A 19,823-nucleotide genomic window follows, 5' to 3' on the forward strand; every position below is an offset into this window, starting at 1 on the left:
AACATCAGGAGTATGGGGGGGCGCTAGGCTAGCACCCTTCATTGCCAATGTCACATGTGCTCCCAGCCTGCTGCTCTGGGTGATGGGGAGTATGGTGAGGACGCAGTCCTGCCAGGAGGAAAGCTGTGATGAGTCTTCGGTGGCAAAAAATCACATGTCAAACCGTTTTTGCACAGCTTTATGGGTAAAAGACAGGCCCAGATGCAAGACTCGGCTATGTGTGGTTATTTCTGAGTCTCTGCGCTCTTTGGGCTCCTTTCCCTCTTCCTGCAAGGCATTTCCAGGGGTAGCAGGGTCAGTGTTTTGGAGGGGCTCTGGACACGCAGGGGAGCCCAGCCCTGGGAGTGCATTGAGGCATTTAGACTAGGGTAGAAAGTAGTTTTCACACCAAAAAGCACTTTGAATCAGGAGCAATATTTCTCCTGGGGGGAGAGGGCTTTGCCATGCTAACTTACACCCGTCTGTCAGCGCATGGACTCTGCAGCAAGGAGCCTTCTCTTAAAAGGACAGTGAAGGGCTAATGGTTGCTATTCATCCAGACTTGCTCCTAAAAGCAAAGCCAAGATGTGACAGCTTGTTGCCTGCCAGGCCATAAACCTCTGTGCTCTCACTTGGGAATTCACAGAAGGAAAAAATCAGTCCCCTTCAGCTGGAGCGTGGAAGAGACTGTCCAGAGACAGCTTTGTGGCTGGGCCATGGGAGTGGGGGATGCTGTGAGTGCTGGGGTTCATGGACGTGGGGGGGAAAAAAGAATTGAGAGAGCTGGGGGGACCACTAATAATCCTGCCTACAGGGTGATTCAGTCCAACATCCTGTGGTTGAAAGACGCATGCGGAAAGGGATACAAGCTGACCCTAGAAATAGTCTTGTGCCCGTAAATCTGAAAGGGAGATTCCACAGAAAGAGGAAGTAAACAGAAAAAGCCTGAAAAATTCGAAATAGTGTTATAAAAATCTTTCAATTCAGCAGAGAGGCAGCCCAGGAAGCTCTGAGGAACTCTCAGGAGGAGATCAGAGCCAAGTGTTCAGAGGAAATGGAAAAGAGAGGAACAGAAACCCCTGATGATCCCAAAGGAGATCTGATGTGCCTAGATACTGCAGTGACGGTAACTGCGTTCCTGGGGATGTAGCAGCAAGGGCAGCAAGCTGGGAAGGGTAAATACAGGGAACGTGAAGAGTAAAAGGTTGCAACTGCAAAAATAAATTCACTGCTGGGGAGCAGGAGCAGACAGTAGTCAGCTTAGGAGATGGGAGTGTGTGCACTACAAGAGACTCTGTCCCAGCCCTGCTCCTGGGCAGAGAAAGAGGAGCTGTTTGGAGTCTCCAAAAAGGATACTCTGGAGGAAAATTGTAAGAAGTGCTATTATTCAGTGATTCCAGACTGAATGGCTGAGCTGAGCAGGCCAGAGGGGTTTCAGAGCGAAGGAGTTAATCACGTACCAAAACCCCACAACCGCTGACACCACCTCCAGCCCTGGAGGGGAACAAGTGAATCCAGCATTTGTCCTGGGAATGAGAGCAGGCAGCTGCCGTCCGCCCGGCCGACAGCGTTTGTACAGCCTTGCAGAACATTTGATTCCAAAACAACACTATGGTTAGTGACACCCTTTAAAATAGGACTCTAAACACCTCTGTGACATCCTTTGTAAAGACAAACCGGTACAAATTCAGAAGGAAGATCACACTTCTATCTGGCTGGCTTCTAGAGCACGCTGGTTGCCCAGTAGGACCGATACTGGTTGCCCAGTAGGACCAATATCCATCTGAGTCGTCATTGTTTTTTATTTGCCCTGCTTGGATCAGAAACCTGCATCAGAAACTTACACTTCCATGTGGAAATATAATTTCCCATCTATTTGTATTCTCAGCCATTTTCTAGGCATATGTCCTTACACCAGCAGTGGCTGCTACACCTCGTTTTCACCTCTGGTGTTGCCTCTGGTGCATTCACACGGATCAGTCCCTCACTTTCCTAACCCCTCAACCCAAGCTCTTTGCATTTGACTCTTCGTGTGTTGTGTAACACCAGGGTCTTGTCACAGTCTTGTGATTTGTAGCACGGGTCTTTCCCTGCCCCAGACATTTCCAGCTGAAAGCCTCCTGGACTGGAACGGCTGCTGCTGTTACCCCTTGTCCCCAACAGCATGATCTGCAGTCCGCACTGCTGAATCGAATCCCTTCTCCATTACTCCACTCCTCAAGGTCATGATAATCTTTCTGTGTGATATCCTGGCCTCTTCTAGATTGATGATAGCATCTCGTTTTGCCTCATCAGCAAATTTCCTTTCATTTCTCCTGCTTTTTGTGCCAAGATCATTAATGCAAATGTTAAGCAGAATAATTTTTGAGGCAGAAGCTCAAGGAACTGTACTGTAAACCCCCTTCCATCTAACGCATTCCCTTTCAGCCGAAGCAATTACCATGCCCCCTTCAGGCAGCTCTTTTCCCGCTTCACATTCGTATGCCAGTCACATCTCTGCTTTAGCTAATAATTTACTGTGTGGCACCATTTCAAATGTCTTAGTGAAACCCAGATGAATGAGATCTACTACATTTCCTTCGTCGCAAGTATCTGTGAAGTTATAAAAGGAAGCTATTAGGTTCATGTTCATGTACATCGGGACCAATACCGCGTGACGTACTGCAAGTATGTTGTATCTTGTGTGATGCCTGAGGATCTGGAGAGGGGAGTTCAGTGGGAGGCATATGTCTGCAAAATACAAGTTTATTTACATTAATCAGGGTTGGAGAAGGCTGAGGTTTAACGGAGTTAGTTGATGGGGCTAGGTGCTAGCAGATGACATTCGCTCAGGAGTAATTTGAAATACTAATTTGTGTTTCTAGGGTCAAATGAACTACAGCTGCTTGGGGAAGAAGGCAGCCTGTGGTAATGTTTGTGAGTTTATGGCCAAAGTTTAAAGATATTTGGGTCCTGAGTATTTGGCCCATGTGACTTAGAAGTCTCTGTTCCATTCCTCTTCAATGACATCCCCTAAATGCCATTTTCTTTAGAAAATGAGACCTGCCATTGCCTTATTTTCTAGAGTTATCTTTGGTGCTGCAAGTCCAAAGACTAAGCAGAATATTGGAGCATGTGAAGGATGGGACAGAAACTAATTCTCCAAATGCCGTCATGTGGATGATCTCCAAATGCCACATTCAGCTCTGATCATTTTGACTCAGGGATGGATAGAGCCAACACAGAAGACTTTGAGCCAGGTGATGAAAGCATTTAGCAACTTGGAGATGAAAGATTGAAAAGAGTGGGGCAAATAGATGAAGGGAGCTTAAAAATAATAATTCAATATTGATTATTTACCCTTTCATGCGGAAGAAGAAAGGAACATCTACGTGGTTAAAGCCATTTAAAGAGAGAAACTGTGCGTTAGAGAGAAATATTTTGACACAAGGCATAATTAACATGTGAAGCTCTCTGCCAGAAGATCTCATCAAGGGCAAAAAGTGGAGAAGACAGACAGAAGAAATTGCTATGACATAGCTCCAGCTATGTAAGTTTAGATATTTTTTTATTTTTAGCCCGTTTGCATGGAAATGGCGCTTATGCAATCTGCTGTCTGGGTGCAGGAGGTAATGGGAGTTGGTGTCTGCAGATTCAAAACTGAAATAACTTCTTGCAGTCAGACAACTTCTTTAAAGTCCCAACGATGCGTCCTGTGGGCAGGCACAGAGCTCTGCAGAGGCAGTAGCTAAGGGCCACTGGCTCTGCCAAACGGCACAGAAGAGCTGTAGGTCAGTACATCTGGGAGACCAGAGTCACAGAATGATTTGAGGTGGAAGGGACCTTAAAGATTCCAACCCCCCTGCCCTGGGCAGGGACACCTTCCACCAGACCAGGTCACTCACAGCCCCATCCAGTGTGGCCTTGAACACCTCCAGGGATGGGGCATCCACAGCTTCTCTGCGCAGCCCGTTCCCCTGCGTTCCTGTGTGTGTGAGTCCGCGTGCCCTTGCAAAACCAAAACCAGCTGTGGTGAGAATTAGCCCCAGGATTTTCCTCCACTTGAGCCCAGAGGTGGGGACAGGGCTGCAGGTGCAAGCCGTGAAGCACAGGAGACAAATAGCAGGATGGGGGCTTGGGGTGGGGGTGAGCTCTGTGTGAGAGCAGAGGGGGAGGCTTTGGGTGCTGTTTGGGGGAGCCAGGGCAGAGCAACGCTGTGTTCCTGGTGTGGCAGGAAGGTGCCCGTGGGCTGGCAGGTGAGCCTCTACCCTGGCTGTTTTACTGTGCCTTGTGCTCTGAATATTTGCTGTATACAGAGGGATGTATTTGTGTGGAGGTGAAGCAGGGTGCTTCCTCCTCTCACACAGTATTTCTCTTCCCTGGTTTTGTTTAAAGAAATGTATCTGCTTGCCTCCAGGAGCAAGGGATGCTTGAGGCTGGAGACTTGCAGTCAATATGGGGAGTCTGGGAGAGGATGAGAGTAGCTGAGGCTGGGGTGAAATACATCTCCTGGGGTGGTCTCTAAGCTCTCAGGCGTGGAGCTGAGGGTAACTGGCTCAGAGTGTCCCTGTGGTTTGGTAGAGCTGTGCTGCATGGCTGGAGGGTGTTGGGCACATGTTACCCTCCTTTTATCGGACCTTACTAAACCCCTTGTGTTGTTCTGTAATGGATGCACACATGGGTGTGCTGCAGCCTCCTGCCTGGGTAGGGGCTATTTTTGCTTTTGCCACTCTCTTTCCTTTCAGTCTAGCGTAGAAGTCACTCAAGGTGAGGGAAGAAGAGGTCTGTCTTTGATGCAGGACCACAGGAAAATCCCAGTCCTGAGTTGTGGGTCTTTGTGCAGGGCATAGCATAGGATTCTCTGAGGGGGAGGGGGCATTCAGGGGTTGGAACTGAAAAGATATCCGTGGGAACTGGTTTAGGAATTCCAGTTTGAATGCTGAATGCTCTCAGAAAACTGTATGTGCATGGGTCAGCGAAAGCTCACTGCAGGGTGAGACTGATGGCTGATCTGTGTTTTCCTTGTACCCTCTGGCCATGGGACTCCTTTGCATAATTTTTATCAATGATGAGTGTCCCTTCCCAGACCGATATTGCATAACGCACTGTGGTTTTCTCTATACTTGCATGGGATTGTGGTGTTGGCAGTTCCCTTAATTTCTTCCTGCATGTGATTTCCTTTTGTCTTATGCTGGTGCTCAGTGAAGGCAAAAGGGCTGCTGCGATCTCTTTGGTGTTGCAAAGCGCAGAGCCCCGGGTGTCTGGCAGCTCCTCTGGAAAGAGGTGCAGAGAGCATCCCTCTGCCCTGACTGGGGTTCAGCAACACAGCCTGCTTCTGCCAGCTAGCGGGGATTTATTCTCAGGGTAAACTCTAGAGTTGGGAAGGATTTCCTGAAGTTGGTTGGGACCAACAGTTGGGTCTCAGCCTGCTTTAGAGGGCTTGGGGACCAGAAGCGTTCCTGTCCTCTTACAATGACTGAGATCATCCCTCATCTTCCCTTTTAGTCTAAATGCATCCCGTGACAGTGGCTGCCTCATCTGGACACGGGACTTCCTTGCTGCACTTTTCTCACTCTTCTCCTATCACTTATTTCTTGACATGCCCTGAGCGGTGAGTTCCTCACCAGCAGCAAATCTGGGGGTCTGCTCTGGCTGCACGCTGTCCTTGCTTTTTCTGGCTGCTCTCTTAGTGCAGCTCTTCACATGTCACCATGCCTTGATTTGTCCCCCTCTGCCTTGCCAGCAGCCCGCTATCAGATCAGTAATGATGGTCCCTCTGCTCTTTTGACCATGCCCATAACCCCTGGAGATGATGTGGTTTTTAGGCTTTAATTCCTTCATTTTCTTAAGCAGACACATGCAAGGCAGTGCCAAAAGCATCTGCTAATGCAAGACTGGTGTCACTTTTGCTCATCACTGGCTTTCTGGTACCTCGCCCACTCCACGAGGTTTGTCCTGTAAATCACTAGTGATTCAGAGATGGCCACAGCCTGGCTGGAGAGGGCCTTTGGGGAATCTCTGGGGCCTTTTTGTTAGACCATACCTGCCTTACCTCCCTTTTCCTTACTTTTTTGTTCTCTTTCCCCTTTTCTCACCTGTGTGCACTGAATGTTGATTGTGTTGAGTACTTGACCATAGTCTCTTGTTTTTATTTATGCAAAGGCAAACCAAAAAGAAGTGGCATCTTTAGCTACTAGCTCCCCTTCCTAAGTAATAGGCTTTTACTTCCTTTTGTTTCATTTATTTGTAAAGCTGAGTTTTCTGGTCTCCTGTGTTTCCTCCCGCACCCTTGCATTTCTCTTGTGTTTCTCTTTGAGATGAGAAAGTCATCCGCTTCCAGAGGCCTTCCATTGAAGGAGAAATAAAACCATAAGTGATTTCTTAACTCTCCCTTTACATCAGTTCCTTCTATTTAATCCCTTAAATACACTTGAACACAAACCATCTACTTTTGCTGAGCTGCAGTTTTGTGCAATTCATTGAAATATCCTCGATTCCAGTTAGAATGGAAAGTATTTCATCAGCATGCAGTAAGAAGTCCCATCCGGCTGTCATCTAAATGCAGAACTGAAGGCTTGGCCAACCGCTTCTGCAGCAAAGAGGAAACACTTTTTGCCATTTCCATCAGAAATAATCTTTGCAGTCGTGAGATTTCCTGTGGTTCCTACCAAATGGCAAGCTTTCCTATGGTCGCCGCTAAAGCCAATGCCCACAGATCATCACGCTTCTACTTGTCATTGTGATGATCTCAGATTCTAATCTTTGCTGGGTGCGGGCTATTCCTTACCACCATCCTGGCATCCGTTGTTTCCCGTTGCTACTCTCTTAGCTATCCCACTCCTTTTCTCTCTGCTTGCGCAGGCAAAGGGGTTCCCACCAAGGCAGCCTTGCCCACTGCCATTGCCCATCCCCAGCTGGGGGCCCTGTGATTTGGTTCTCCTGCCCAAGCTCAGCTCAACCCTGGCTCGATGCTGCTCTCCCCAGAAGTATGGCACCCTGGGGTGCGGGTAGCTCAGCATCTTGTTCCTTCAGTTGACTTGGAAAGCAGTTGCTGATTGCCTTCATTATAATAGCCTGTTGCATGCTGATGTCCTCCCTCACGCTTGTTCTTGTAAACAAAGAAAAGCTGGCTGTGGTTAGGGCAGGAGAGATGCCAGAATGGGATGGCTGGAGGGCAGAGGTCTGGGGCAGGTCTTTGTGGGAAATGTGGGAGTTTACATGTGGAGAGGTTCATAAAAACACAGAAGGCTTCTGCTGGCTGACCCTTGAACTTGGGATTTCTCTACACACAGAGGATGCTTTGAGGTTAGGAGACACCTCATAGTGACTCTGCAGTGGCATGAACAGAGAAACTCATGCAGATCTTAACTCCTTGGAGGAGTTGAGCCTTTTCCTTCTGCTTTTGTGTATCCAGTGACATTTCAAAAACAGGAGCATTTACAGCAGGTACCACTTCTCCTCCAAGCCCTTCTCAAATGCTCCAGGGGAAGATCCTGGTGACCATTAATTACAAAGGATTTATTAATTTGTAGCCCTGGGCACAGAGAGGCTTAAGTAGGAATGGCTGAAGCATAGGCAGTAGGAGAAGGAGCTGGAGAGGTCGTTTCTGTTCTCATTGCCCCGAGGCCGGATCACCTCCTCCTGAAGGTCTCCAGTGAGATGATTTACACCGTTCTCACCTCTGTACTGTCTCTTCTAAAAGAAACAATCATGATCTTTTCTCCCAACCCTACACCTCATCTCAAACTAATGCTAGCTGGGAGGGATGTGTCCCTCAGATGGGGATCTGTTGGCCAGGGAAGTTTTTCTGAGCAAAAGGCCATTGCAGCCACTGCGAGGTTTATCCCTGTGCCCGAATGGGGAGCATTGCCCCCGCCACGCGGAGGGGACGGAAGGACGGGCACAGCCATCGCTCGGTGTCTCGGTGAGTTAGACTTTTCCCTTGAATCAGGGCGGCAGGAATTAGTCATGTCCAAGCCAAGGGTCAGGAGGCCGGGCGTTTGTGTGGGAGCTGGGCAGCAAACCCTCTGTGGCACGATGGGGTAGCATCAGGATGGGGCTGGAAAAAGAAAGGAAAAAAAAAAAGTGGCAGGTTTGGTAGCTTGCTCTTTCTGGGTGTGCGCTGGCAGGAGCGTTTGGGAATTTTCCTCCGGGATTTCAAATGCTGCTCCTTTTCAGTCATGCCATGATCTCCTTGAGGTTTCATCTGCAAGGCTGCAATGAGCTGATCTCAGTGGGTGCCAGCAGAACCCTCTGCTCCCTCCAGCTCCGACTCTTAACACCCTGTCTCCTGGCACCGGTGTATTTTTTTTTTTTGGGGCTAAGCCAGTAGAGAGAGCTTAAACTGGATGAAATTATCCTGCTGAGGAAGAAGTGGGCAAGCAGTAATTGCAGCAACTAGACTGTCAAGAGGCTGCAGACTACAGCCAAAATTAAAATAGTGAAGAGAGGTGTAAACCTTCTCTCTGCCCTGGGGACATGGAGGGTGGCAGGCTAGGTTGCCCAGGAGCAGGGGAACAGAATCCAGTCCCTGCAGACCATCCAGTCATCCATCCATCTATCTGCAGCATTTGAGCATACCACTGCTTTTGACTGTATTGCCAGCAAAAAAGGGACAAATGTGAGACCCTCAGTGACTTCCAGCTCAATACAATCTCGTTCCTACATGATCTTTCCTTTCCTACACGTCCAAGGAAGAAGTAGTGCTGCCAGGGGAGATGAGTGTGTGTAACTCCCTGTCCCTGCTGTGACTGGTGGAGCAGGCTGAGAAGTGGTATTTGTGGCAAAACTGGGGAGAAGTGGGGATTTCATGCCTGGCACTGGTTTTCTGCCAGCAGCAGTGACAGCGGCGTGGACTGTCCATATCACGGCGCCTGAGCTGGGCCGGGCTGTCCGTCCGCAGAGCAGCTCCGCAGCCCCCGACACAGGGATGCTGCTGGGGCTGTTGCAAAGCAAATCCCTGCCTGGAGCCTGCTGGCGTGGCTTCACGGCTGCCTGCTTGGCACTGCCATGGGGCTCTGGCCACACGGCTTTGTGCCCCAGCCTGGCTCGTGGCCGGTGGGTTCCTTGCCGTGGTGCTGGGATTTGGGCTCTGGCTCGTTTCTGCCGGGCACCCAAACGGAATCTGAAAGTTGCAGCCCCGTGGCCTGGCACTTCCCCTGCTGTGGTTTCCTCGCTTTCTCTGGCTCAGCAAAACTGGCCCATCCTGACATAATTTCCTTGGTATGATGCACTCATTTTCTTTCCTTGAAACCCTGTGCCCGCCCAGCGGCTGGGGATAAAAGGAGGGCATCGGCGCAGGGGCCGAGCACGGTGCAGAGAGCCCTGCAGCCCCCGCAGCTTCAGCCCTGCTTGCGAATCCCTCAGCCCCCACGGCGCAATGAAGGTCCCGGCAGCTGCCCTCCTCGCTCTCCTGCTTGTGGCTGCCTGCGCCCCGTCCGAGGCCCATCTTGGTGAGTGCAGGGTCGCCGCTGCGTGCTCCGCAGGGCAGCTGTGCCGGGGCTGTGCTTGGGGCAGTGGGGGCAGCCAGGGAGCCCCATCCCCATCACTGGGGACCCTGGTGGCTCTGGGGAGGGCTGGGAGCAGGAGACCAGTGCCAATGCTGGGACTCGGGCTTGGGTCTCCTGGGAGCCACTGCTGGGGAACATGAGATGAGGAGGGGCATGGGAGATGGCAAACCCCTGGGGAACCCCAGGCGCCGCTGTGCTGTAGCTGGGATCTCAGCGGGGTGGGCTGACGGTCTCTCTGCCCTCACAGACGGTGTCCCCACCGCCTGCTGCTTCAGCTACCACCAACGCATCGTCCCACGGAGCCTCATCTCCTCTGCCTACATCACCAGCAGCAGCTGCACCCAGCCAGGAGCAATGTGAGTACCCACCGCGGCCGGGGCTGGGGTCTGGTGGCCGGGGCAGCCCCCAGGGTGGCTGGGAAGAGGATGGGGACATGGCCGGGAACCCCCGGGCGCTGCCAGTGCCATCCAGCACTGCCACCCTGCTTCCCCGGCTGAGGGTCTCAACACTGTTGTTTTTTTTTTTTTCCTGGCAGCCTGATCACAAAGAAGAAGAATAAGGAGCTGTGTGTGGACCCCCAGCTGCCCTGGGTGCAGGCGCATCTGAAGCACTTCCTGACCCCGAAGAACTGACCCTTCTGTGCTGCACCCGCGATGCCCCCGGTGCTGCACCCGACGGGGCCTGGCTTCCAGCCCTGGCACGCAAGAGCGTACTTGAACTGCAGCCTTCTGCAGGGGAAAATTTATTCTATTTTAATTATTTAATAATTGTATTATTCTAGTTAAACTAAGTATTTTTTTCTAAGAAAAGGGAAAATACAAAAATAATTTAAATGATATCAAAATAATAATTTAAACCACAATAATTTAACCTATGTCAATGTGCCTGTTAATGAAGACTCAGGAGTTTTGATGAACACTAAATGAAGTGTTTGAGCTATCGTTCTGTTTGTTGGCGTGTTCTTTGGGGATCCTGGTCTCTTCTTCCTGAGACAAGGTGCTGTGCAAGGGTCTCTGCGCTGGGGAGGCTGCGGTCTGGGCTGGCTGCTGCAGTGGGGGGGTACCAACCTGTTGGGGACTTGGATGCCCAAGTGAAACATTTCCACCTGGAAGTTGTCGCACCAGGCAGTCGGGGCTGAGCTGCTGGTGCACAGACTGTCCCATGCCCAGCTGGGCAGGGAACCACCATCCCTACTTAAATGAGGACACAAAGGCATTGTCTCCTCACTGCAGCTGTGGGGAGTCGGGCCACCAGCACTCAACCTGCCAGGGCCAGCTCTGCCACCCAGTCTCGCCATTCCCCTGCAGCAGTGAGTGATGCTGTGTCCTGACAGTTGTTTGAGGTGTTAACATGAGTGGAGCTGGGCTGGAGGACTGGGGCTGAACTGCTATGTCCATCCTGCAGGTCCTTCTGTTAAAAGCACTGGTGGGTGCAGGCAGTGCAGCAGGACCACTCATCTGCCATGAGGCAGTGGTGGGGTGACCCTGCTCCGGCACCCTGGCCTGTCCCCTCTGCGCCGGTGCCTGGTTCTACCTCTGCCACATCCAGGAAGGTGGCATGGGCCCTGGTGTGCTCACCCCTGTTTTGCACCCTGTTGCCCATCTCTGGGAGGGTCCAACAGAACCCCTCTGCTGCTTGTGCTTTGGCAGAGGTGTGCCGGGTCATGATGACCTGCCAGGAGGAGATGTTTTGCCTGGGCATCAAAATCCCTGACAGATGGGTTCTCTCCTACCTCCTCTCCTTGCAATGCTGCAGCTGATTCCCCCCCCTGCCTCACCAGTTGCCAGGGAGCAGCCCCAGTGAGGAAAAGATGCCTTTGTCTCTTTTGGGGAGGGGTGGAGGTTCCCTGGGATGCTGAGCTGGGCCTGGCAGGGGGTGCGTGCCAGCAGCTCAGCCCTGGCTTCCAGGGTGGGAGGTGGGCTCAGCACAGCCCTGGGGCTGGTACCTTGGGGGCCTTTGGTGACAGTGGATCAAATGCCCTCCCAGCCCCCGTCCCAGGAACCTGGAGAGCCTTCCTAATAAAAGTTGGGAGTTCACTTGTGGCTTTGGTGGTGTGTCTAAGCATGGCAGGGAAGAGGCTCCAACCCTTTCCTTGGCACCGGGGGTGCTGCAGGGCTGCACCCTGAACAGGAGCTGGTGCTGGCAGCCCTGGGAGGGATGCTGGTGTCACCCCGTGGGGATGTGCTGGGTGGTAGCAGAACTGAACCCAGGCTGAGAAGGGGAGGTACCCCAGGAGCTGCTGTGAGGCTGAGGGAGCCCTGGCCTGATGGGATCAGCAAATCCAGGGCATAGGGAGGTCTAGGGCTTCCGTGGGGGTCCTGTCCCCCAAGTTGGGGCTCTAGCAGGGACTTCAGAGACACCCAAACGGCTTCACAACCAAAACATTAAGCCAGTAGCTCAGCCCCGACTGCCTGGTGCGACACCTTCCAGGTGGAGATGTTTCACTTGGGCATCCAAGTCCCCAACAGGTTGGTACCCCCCCACCCCAGCAGCCAGCCCAGACCGCAGCCTCCCCAGCGCAGGGACCCTTGCACAGCACCCTGTCTCCTGGGACTTTGTCTCAGGAAGAAGAGACCAGGATCCCCAAAGAACAAGCCAACAAACAGAACGATAGCTCAAACACTTCATTTAGTGTTCATCAAAACTCCTGAGTCTTCATTAACAGGCACATTGACATAGGTTAAATTATTGTGGTTTAAATTATTATTTTGATATCATTTAAATTATTTTTGTATTTTCCCTTTTCTTAGAAAAAAATACTTAGTTTAACTAGAATAATACAATTATTAAATAATTAAAATAGAATAAATTTTCCCCTGCAGAAGGCTGCAGTTCAAGTACGCTCTTGCGTGCTGGGGCTGGAAGCCAGGCCCCGTCGGGTGCAGCACCGGGGGCATCGCGGGTGCAGCACAGAAGGGTCAGTTCTTCGGGGTCAGGAAGTGCTTCAGATGCGCCTGCACCCAGGGCAGCTGGGGGTCCACACACAGCTCCTTATTCTTCTTCTTTGTGATCAGGCTGCCAGGAAAAAAAACAGTGTTGAGACCCTCAGCCAGGGAAGCAGGGTGGCAGTGCTGGATGGCACTGGCAGCGCCCGGGGGTTCCCGGCCATGTCCCCATCCTCTTCCCAGCCACCCTGGGGGCTGCCCCGGCCACCGCACCCCAGCCCCGGCAGTGGTGGGTACTCACATCGCTCCTGGCTGGGTGCAGCTGCTGCTGGTGATGTAGGCAGAGGAGATGAGGCTCCGTGGGACGATGCGTTGGTGGTAGCTGAAGCAGCAGGCGGTGGGGACACCGTCTGTGAGGGCAGAGAGACCGTCAGCCCACCCCGCTGAGATCCCAGCTACGGCACAGCGGCGCCTGGGGTTCCCCAGGGGTTTGCCATCTCCCATGCCCCTCCTCATCTCATGTTCCCCAGCAGTGGCTCCCAGGAGACCCCAGCCCCAAGCCCGAGTCCCAGCATTGGCACTGGTCTCCTGCTCCCAGCCCTCCCCAGAGCCACCAGGGTCCCCAGTGATGGGGATGGGGCTCCCTGGCTGCCCCCACTGCCCCAAGCACAGCCCCGGCACAGCTGCCCTGCGGAGCACGCAGCGGCGACCCTGCACTCACCAAGATGGGCCTCGGACGGGGCGCAGGCAGCCACAAGCAGGAGAGCGAGGAGGGCAGCTGCCGGGACCTTCATTGCGCCGTGGGGGCTGAGGGATTCGCAAGCAGGGCTGAAGCTGCGGGGGCTGCAGGGCTCTCTGCACCGTGCTCGGCCCCTGCGCCGATGCCCTCCTTTTATCCCCAGCCGCTGGGCGGGCGCAGGGTTTCAAGGAAAGAAAATGAGTGCATCATACCAAGGAAATTATGTCAGGATGGGCCAGTTTTGCTGAGCCAGAGAAGGCAAGGAAACCACAGCAGGGGAAGTGCCAGGCCACGGGGCTGCAACTTTCAGATTCCGTTTGGGTGCCCGGCAGAAACGAGCCAGAGCCCAAATCCCAGCACCACGGCAAGGAACCCACCGGCCACGAGCCAGGCTGGGGCACAAAGCCGTGTGGCCAGAGCCCCATGGCAGTGCCAAGCAGGCAGCCGTGAAGCCACGCCAGCAGGCTCCAGGCAGGGATTTGCTTTGCAACAGCCCCAGCAGCATCCCTGTGTCGGGGGCTGCGGAGCTGCTCTGCGGACGGACAGCCCGGCCCAGCTCAGGCGCCGTGATATGGACAGTCCACGCCGCTGTCACTGCTGCTGGCAGAAAACCAGTGCCAGGCATGAAATCCCCACTTCTCCCCAGTTTTGCCACAAATACCACTTCTCAGCCTGCTCCACCGGTCACAGCAGGGTCACAGAGATCGCTCCGAAGCTCCGCAGCAGGAGCTGATGGGCACCATCAGGGATGCTCCAGCCTCCCTGTGCTCACTGGAAACCTGCCCAAAAGCATCTACCTTTTCAATTACTGCTAAGGAAATTACTGGCATGAGTCACTGGCCTGATAGGGTCCAATTTCCTTTCTTTGCCATTGTTATTTCCGCTGCAGCGGGTGGAAAGGCTCTAGAGGCAGCAGGAGGATTTTCCCCACAGGACCCCCCTGGCAGGAGCAGGTCCCCATCCCCGGGGCTGAAGGAATAGTGCACCTTTCCTTCTGCAGCTGCCTCTAAACCCCTTGATCCTTCTGGAAAAATAACAAACCAACCCCCAAAACCCACCAAGCACCCTTTCTCCTCTTGTCAGCTTGTGTCTGGTTTTGCCCTCCTCTCAATCCGCATCCCAGCAGGTGGGCAGCTGCCCACGGCATCCTTAAACCCCACACCCGGGTGGGGGCTACTTCAGCTTGAGGGGGAGGTGAGGGGTTCAGCCTCAGCCCTTGGGGATTTCCTGCCCTCCCAGGGGCTTCCAGGACTATTCCTTGTTCCCCGCGGGGATGCTGAGCCGTGCTGTGTTTTCTCTCGCAGGATTTACATCATCTCACTCCAGCGGCGGGTCAGAACAGGGCATTTTATTAAACCCATCAAGGGATGTACAGTAGTGTGGACGAGGCGATGGAAAAAGAGAGGACGGAACAGGGTCCATAACTTAATGAGATGAGAACTTATAGATAACTGTGGGATGCAAATAAATAGAGCTTATACAGAAAGCGTCTTCACATGGAGGTTCTTCTGGTCAACTCCTGCTGCTGCCGGTACTGCTGGAACCAGCCCGTCTCCGGGTCCACGCAGAACTTTCTCCCCTTCAGCAGCTCCACTCTGCGGGGGAGAGAGGGGCTGCGTTAGCTGGGAGCACGTGGGACCCAGCTGTGCCAGCCTGGGGATGCCTGCAACATCCTGCCCTTTGCATCCCCCGAAAGTGCTGATTTTTCACAAACCTTGGCTTCCTTCCTATTTTTCTGGCTGGCAGCCGAAATGGGGGATTTGGGGGCTCTTTGGCACAAAGCATCGAGGACGGGGGGTTGTGTGCACAACGCCAGGGCAGGGCACCCCTACCCACGACAGTCTTTGGGGGTGGCTTGTTTTGGGGATCCCTGTAGGCAGAACAACTGACGGGGAAGGAGCGAGGGCGAGGAGCGGGTTGCAAGGGAGGAAGGCTGGGTGGGGGCTGGGTGTACTCACAGCACGGCCCTGCGGGAGCAGTGGGAAGGCGTCTCCTGGTAGCTCCTGATGAGGAAGGCAGGGATCTTCTGCCGGATGATCATCTCCTTGTAGCAGCACGCACCGTAGGGGCTGCGGACTGAGAGGAGGCGAGAGGGGTTGGTGCTCTCCCACGCTTGGCACGAGGGGTGTGGGTGCTCCCCCACCCAGGACGAGGGATCCCCTCTCGCATCCCCGGCAGCGCTGCTTTGCCCCATGGTAGGAGCCCCCCATTTCCCTGCCTGCTTCCAGCCAGGATACCAGCACTGAAGCCATCCCCAAGCCTGTTTTTGCTCCTTTTGAGCAGATCTGGGACAGCCCCGTGCTCGGGGAGCTGGCGATGCCCCTCAGACCCCCAAACCCAAGGCAAAAACAGGAGTTGAAGCTCTCATCCCGCTCCCTGACCCCTCCAAACCCCTGGCAGCCAGAGGAGCTGGGGACAGCACTGGGACGGCAGCGGGAAAAGACTCAGTATCGGTACTCACAGGAGACACCCTGGCTTCCAGTCCAGAGAGCCTCCAGCAGCAGGGTGAGCAGGGCCAGGTAGAAAACCTTCATGTCCGTCCCGGGACTTGGTCAGCACCAGCAGCCACCAGCTCTTGCTGCCTCGGGGCCACTGAGACCTACCTGTCCCTCCTGCCTGCACCTCAGCGTGATATACCCCCCGGCCAGGCTTTCCATGACACCTCTGGACTCTCCCTGGGGAAAGAACCGCCTGGAGATATTGATAAAGGGCAACTGGTGAATGGAAATTCCTTCTCCCAGCCTCTCTGGCCCCTGCGGTACCCGAGGGCTGCTGGAAAGTGTGGCAAGCAGCCGGCAGCTCTGCGCTGCTGGTGATGCACCAGGGCTGGCAGTCTATTTTGGGTTTGGTTATCGCCGCCAGCAAACCACACAGGATGATGCTCGCACTTGCCAAAGCCCTTGGCGAGTTTATTTTCAAAACCTACCCAGTTTCGGCTCGACCACGCTGCCTCTTTTGCAGTTCTGCACTGAGGCGAGCGGCTTGGTGGTGGCTGGGCTCACCTCAGCCCACCCTCAGACCCATCGCTGGCTGCCCATGAGGGTGGCTGTGCCCATCACGGTGCCTGTCACCATGGCAGTGCCCATCACATCTCGTGGTGTCCCAGGAGCGTGGGCTGTCAGTAGGGCCCGAACAGCTGTCCATGAGGGTCAGCTCTGAATTTGGGCCAGGGGTCTCTACCCATTAGGATGGCTGGCGAGGAGCATGGGAAGCCACCTCCTCATGGACTATGCCCTCTCACTGTTGGCTTCCCCAAAGCCAGTGTGGACGTGGTTTGGCCCCGTGCAGTCCCCAGACCCCCTCGAAGAGACATGGTTGGGGCTTCGGCTCTTCCCGGCTCCTCCCTGACCCCAGCGCTTACAGACGTGGTTTGACACCCAGGCAGGAAAGCTGGCAGCAGGATCTGCCCGCTCCTCAGACACTTGCACAGCCAGACGTTTGCACGCGTGAGATCGCATTTAATTCTGTTCAGTGTGTTGTACAAAAAATAACCCTGGAGCTGTTCCCCCTCAGCCCCCCCGGTGCTGCCAGGCAGGTGAGCGCAGCCTCACCGATACGCTGCTGCCGCTGCCCGCGAGGGGTACGGGCAGGTGCCTGGCAGCCTTGGGGCTGGACCCCAGCACCCCACAGGGTCGCCACATCCCATCCTGCTGGGATGCTGGGGATGCCAAAGGCTCTTTGCCTTTGGGAAGGTGGTGAGGGTCGTTGCAGAGCCTATGGGGAGGATGTGCCCGATGAGCTGCTGTAGCCAAACGTGGTGTCCCCGCAGCCGCCTCCGTGAGGGGGTCAGCTTCGCGGTGTCCCGTCCCCCGCGGAGGGGACTCCCCGTGCTGCTGCTGGCAGCCCCGCTAGCTGGGGATGGAGAAGGAGCTGACTTGGAAGTTCTGCTGGTACCTCTTCACCCAGGGCCTGCTCGGCTCGGTGCAAATCTCCTTCCCGCTCCTCATCCTGAAGCTGGGACAGAGAGAAGGCGGGGTTAGCAGGGTGGTGGTATGGGGACCCCAGTGCTGACTTTCTGAGGGGCTCGGAGGCGGAGAGGATCAGGACTGGACCCACTAAAGCAAGGCACGGGGTCTGGCAGGGTCTGGAGGGGCTTTACCCCCAGGGCTGGGTTTAGGGTACTCACATCACAGCCTGGTGTGGGCACTCGGGGCTGGTGGGGTAGCAGGCGACGACGTTGTCTCTCTTGATCCTTCTCATCTGGAATTTGAAGCAGCACTTGTCCGGCACGGCCGGGGCTCCTGCGGGAACAGCGTGAGCTCAGCTTCGCCTGGAGATCATCCCCTCCCATCCCAGCCCTCCTGCTGTAGGCATGGTGGCTCTTTGGGAGGGGGACCCCTGCACCCCATGCACAAAGCAAACGCATCCCCGCAACCCCGGGGGCTGTCCCCGTCCCCCAGCCCGCAGGGACGGAGCAGGTGGCAGCACTCACTCTGGGCCAGGCTCTGGTGGCACAGCGCGGTGAGGAAGAGGAGGGTGCAGACCACCACAGCCACCTTTGCCATGCTGGCGTGCGGGAGGGCTGCTCAGCGACACCGGTGCGGAGCTGCTGTCTGCTGGGGTCACGGCTGCTGGGCTGCTTTTATGGGGGAACAGCGGGGCTGGCTTCTCCCAGGGACAGTGGTTACGTGGGCAGGGAGACGACCTGGGCCCCCGCCATGTCCCAAAGCACAGAGCGTGAGGAAAACTCATCCCCTTCCAGCACAGCCCCCGGAAGGGGAAAAACAGCTCCTAGGCTGTGCTTTTGATTCTCAGAGGGCTTGGAATTTTTCCTGACCTCCTGCCTCCAGCGTTAGGGCTAGTGGCCAGGTTGCTCCCAAAGTTTGGCTCCGAAGCCGTGTCCCTGGACAGGCTGTGTGGCCCACGGCAGGAGACCCAGGGTGGATGAGAGGCTCTGGGTTCCATCCCCCTTGGGTGGGACTGGGGCCGGGCTCAGCACCCCACAGGGTCCCCCGCAGCCGCACACACTCCCCACGGTCCCCGTCCTCCCCCTGTACTGCAAAGATTTGCATCCCATCGCTTTGCATCCCAGGCCAGGGGACAAACGGCCAAATAACAGCCCCCTCCTGAAGAAAGCCATAGAGAAACAACTTCTATTTGGTTACCTCAGCGATGCACAGGGCTCTGTGCCGGTTTTGGGGGTGTTTGGGGCCCATCAGACTCCGTTTCCCTTCCCCAGCGCCAAAGCAGCAGCACATGTTCTTGGCCATGCTGACCTGGGAAAGGTAGAGGCCAGTTTGTGGATTCCCCAGTGGATTTTTCCTGGCCTCAGCTGTTCAAAAACCTTCCTCTCCCACCCAGCTCCAGGAAATCCCAAGGTACATCCCAGCTGTCGGCAGCTGGCGGATGGTGGGAAGCAGTGGGGAGATGCAGATGCGCATCCCTGCTCGCTTGGCTGTGCAGGCAGCCGCGTCCCGTCACGCGGGGTTGGGGATGCCAATGGCACCCTGCCGGCAGTTTGGCCACCCAGGGCTGCAGGGCAGCCCCGCCGCGGAGACCTGGCTGAAGAGGACGTGGGGTGCTGGTCCAGGCAGGGACATGACCCAGTGGGAACGGGAGCCACCTCCGCAGCGGGACCACGTGTCCCTCCATTTGCTCTTCTCCAAAGCCATTTCCCGGAAATCAGCCTCAATTTTTTGGCACGCACGTGCTGAGTAACAGTGAGGTGAGGTAAGCAGGACTGGGCGATGTGGACACAGGGGAGTTCATGTTTCCACACCCAGCTGTCGGAGCCGAACACCTTCCTCTCATCACCCCAACGCACATTTAATCTCTCCTCGGGGAGACTGTGGGGAGTGGAGGACAGCAGATGACTCTCATCCTGGTCCAGTGCAGCTGCCTGGCTCGCCTTTCCCTTCCTGGATCTATCCTTTCTCTTCCTGGATCCGTTATTTCCCTCTTATCCCCCCTTCTTTTCCCACGCTTTCAGGACCTCCTGGCCCAGCTGGGGTAAATGTGGCCTCCTAAGGGTAGAAAATGTTCCCTGCAATAAGAAAATGAAACAGAAGCACAAGGAAAACAAAACGAGAGTTTACTGGACTGGAAAAAGCCCCTTTTTAACACTCCCGTGGAAAAATGCTGGGATACATCGGGCTGGGGAATTCTGGCGATGATGTTCCCAGCACCTGCAGCATCCCTCGGTCCAGAGCTCCAGCACTGCCCCACGGGGCGAGCAGACCCTGCAGACGGGATTTTTGGAACATGGGGGGATTTTTCAGCCCCTGGAGCTGGCAGCCTCTGAGCCCGCCTGGGTCCACGGGGCTCACCTGCGTATTCACCTCCCCACATCGGCCAGGCTGGGGCTTCACGGGGTTGCACAGACCTGGCACTGGAGCTGGGGATGGCCGTGGGGGCTCAGGAGGGGCAGAAGGAAAAACAGGTACTCCTGCGGCTCTTGAGGAATTTGGGAGAAACTGATCTTCACCCCTCTCCAGCTCATCAGCCCTCCCATGTTTGACGCAGAGAAGCAGATGGGATGTGGGAGACTCACTGCTGTGATGAGTGGATCTGGCCTCTACTTTAGGGTGGCCCCACGGGTGTGGCCCACACGTGGTCTGGGCTGAAAAAAACCCTTTTCCTCCCTTTCTTCCCTCATTTCATGGGGTTACTCCTTACCTGCTCTGGCTCCAGGCTTGGCTGCAGAACACGGTGAGGAGCAGAGCCGCTGGTGAGAGGCCACCAGCCTCCATCTCCGCCTGTTCCCTCCGCCACAGCCATGGCATAGGGTCCTGG

General features: G+C 55.0%; 4 protein-coding genes across 5 annotated transcripts; 1 reads left to right on the top strand and 3 right to left on the bottom strand.

Annotated features, from left to right (window-relative positions):
* The first annotated feature begins 9,268 nt into the window (after positions 1 to 9,268).
* LOC104485436 (C-C motif chemokine 3) lies at positions 9,269 to 10,408 on the top strand. Its single transcript, XM_086763171.1, has 3 exons — positions 9,269 to 9,410; positions 9,715 to 9,823; positions 10,003 to 10,408. The coding sequence occupies exons 1-3, from the start codon at positions 9,338 to 9,340 to the stop codon at positions 10,097 to 10,099; spliced, it is 279 nt and encodes a 92-aa protein (XP_086619297.1). The 5' UTR covers positions 9,269 to 9,337; the 3' UTR covers positions 10,100 to 10,408.
* A 1,668-nt stretch (positions 10,409 to 12,076) lies between these two features.
* On the bottom strand, positions 12,077 to 13,226 carry LOC147598361 (C-C motif chemokine 3-like). Its single transcript, XM_086763160.1, has 3 exons — positions 13,074 to 13,226; positions 12,654 to 12,762; positions 12,077 to 12,482 (listed from the first exon to the last, which is right to left on the bottom strand). The coding sequence occupies exons 1-3, from the start codon at positions 13,144 to 13,146 to the stop codon at positions 12,386 to 12,388; spliced, it is 279 nt and encodes a 92-aa protein (XP_086619286.1). The 5' UTR covers positions 13,147 to 13,226; the 3' UTR covers positions 12,077 to 12,385.
* A 1,198-nt stretch (positions 13,227 to 14,424) lies between these two features.
* On the bottom strand, positions 14,425 to 15,834 carry LOC104478649 (C-C motif chemokine 3). Of its 2 annotated transcripts, XM_010119058.2 has the most exons (3): positions 15,553 to 15,834; positions 15,050 to 15,167; positions 14,425 to 14,686 (listed from the first exon to the last, which is right to left on the bottom strand). In XM_010119058.2, the coding sequence occupies exons 1-3, from the start codon at positions 15,623 to 15,625 to the stop codon at positions 14,584 to 14,586; spliced, it is 294 nt and encodes a 97-aa protein (XP_010117360.2). In that variant the 5' UTR covers positions 15,626 to 15,834; the 3' UTR covers positions 14,425 to 14,583. The 2 variants fall into 2 exon arrangements, with proteins under 2 accessions (XP_010117360.2, XP_086619373.1); XM_086763247.1 differs by lacking the exon at positions 15,553 to 15,834 and having other exon boundaries at positions 15,050 to 15,527.
* Positions 15,835 to 16,528: 694 nt separating this feature from the next.
* Positions 16,529 to 17,666, bottom strand: LOC104478648 (C-C motif chemokine 3). Its single transcript, XM_010119057.2, has 3 exons — positions 17,524 to 17,666; positions 17,218 to 17,332; positions 16,529 to 17,045 (listed from the first exon to the last, which is right to left on the bottom strand). Exons 1-3 carry the CDS (start codon positions 17,594 to 17,596, stop codon positions 16,940 to 16,942), a joined length of 294 nt encoding a protein of 97 aa, XP_010117359.1. The 5' UTR covers positions 17,597 to 17,666; the 3' UTR covers positions 16,529 to 16,939.
* Positions 17,667 to 19,823: the final 2,157 nt, after the last annotated feature.

Source organism: Chlamydotis macqueenii, chromosome 19 (assembly GCF_036417535.1).
Source record: "Chlamydotis macqueenii isolate bChlMac1 chromosome 19, bChlMac1.mat, whole genome shotgun sequence".
In the NCBI taxonomy this organism is placed as follows: Eukaryota; Metazoa; Chordata; class Aves; order Otidiformes; family Otididae; genus Chlamydotis; species Chlamydotis macqueenii.